The sequence below is a fragment of the Octodon degus genome, unplaced genomic scaffold (genome assembly GCF_000260255.1).
Source record: "Octodon degus isolate 3935 unplaced genomic scaffold, OctDeg1.0 scaffold04740, whole genome shotgun sequence".
Classification (NCBI taxonomy): Eukaryota; Metazoa; Chordata; class Mammalia; order Rodentia; family Octodontidae; genus Octodon; species Octodon degus.
This window is the reverse complement of record NW_004529316.1, coordinates 1,872-2,570: the sequence shown is the minus strand read 5'-3', so window position 1 is coordinate 2,570 and position 699 is coordinate 1,872. Positions and strand designations below refer to the sequence as shown.

Here is a 699-nt window from a genome sequence, read left to right as displayed (position 1 = left end):
AAAAAAAAAAAAAAAAAGAAAGAAAGCAAAAGGGCTGGCCAAATAGCTCTGGGGATTAAAACACCTGCAAGCAGGTGCAGGGGCTGGGGGTTCAATCCCAGGGCCTACCTGTGCTGGCCCTACCCCCAGGGCGCACTGAGACAGCTATTGAGACTGGGTGTGGTGGTGCATGCCTGTAATCCCAGCTCTAGGGAGGCTGTAAACAGGTGGATCACCATGAGTCTGATCTAGTAGTGAGACCCTGAACACCCTGCAGACCCTTCCCTAAAATATCCAAAAGAAAAGAAAGAAAATGGTGTTTAAAGTCCTGATCTAGCTAGACCTCTGCTCTTTCTGAGTATGGAAATGAGATCTAACACACTCCTCCTTTGGCTTGCGCAAGTCTGTGTTGGGGAGTTCTAATGCTTACACTTGAATGAACTCTGCTAAGTAGAGGACTGCCCACCCACTGGGGCTGAGCTGCATGAGCCAGAAGACAAGCAAAGAAAGGAGGCCTGGAGGAAGACAGGGAGAGCCATCTGGCCTCAGCCTTTCTGCCACCCTGGACTTCATACCTACCTTTTCTTGCTTGACTGTGGGGTCCAGCACTAGGGTCCCGTCAGAGTCCAAGGCACAGGTGACTCCACAGAAGAGCGCCCGCATGGGCACGCCTGCATCCACCAATGCCATGCAGGCAGCATTCAGGCAGCAGGCCAGCAG

General features: G+C 52.2%; 1 protein-coding gene across 1 annotated transcript in view; it reads right to left on the bottom strand.

Moving 5' to 3' along the window:
* Window positions 1-540: 540 nt before the first annotated feature.
* Window positions 541-699, bottom strand: part of Exosc5 (exosome component 5) — a gene marked incomplete at both ends in the record, with an annotated part of 2,025 nt that continues 1,866 nt past the window's right edge. Inside the window, one exon of the mRNA XM_004648837.2 lies at window positions 541-699. This exon is cut by the window's right edge and continues 9 nt beyond it. Coding sequence (XP_004648894.2) covers window positions 541-699 — 159 coding nt within the window.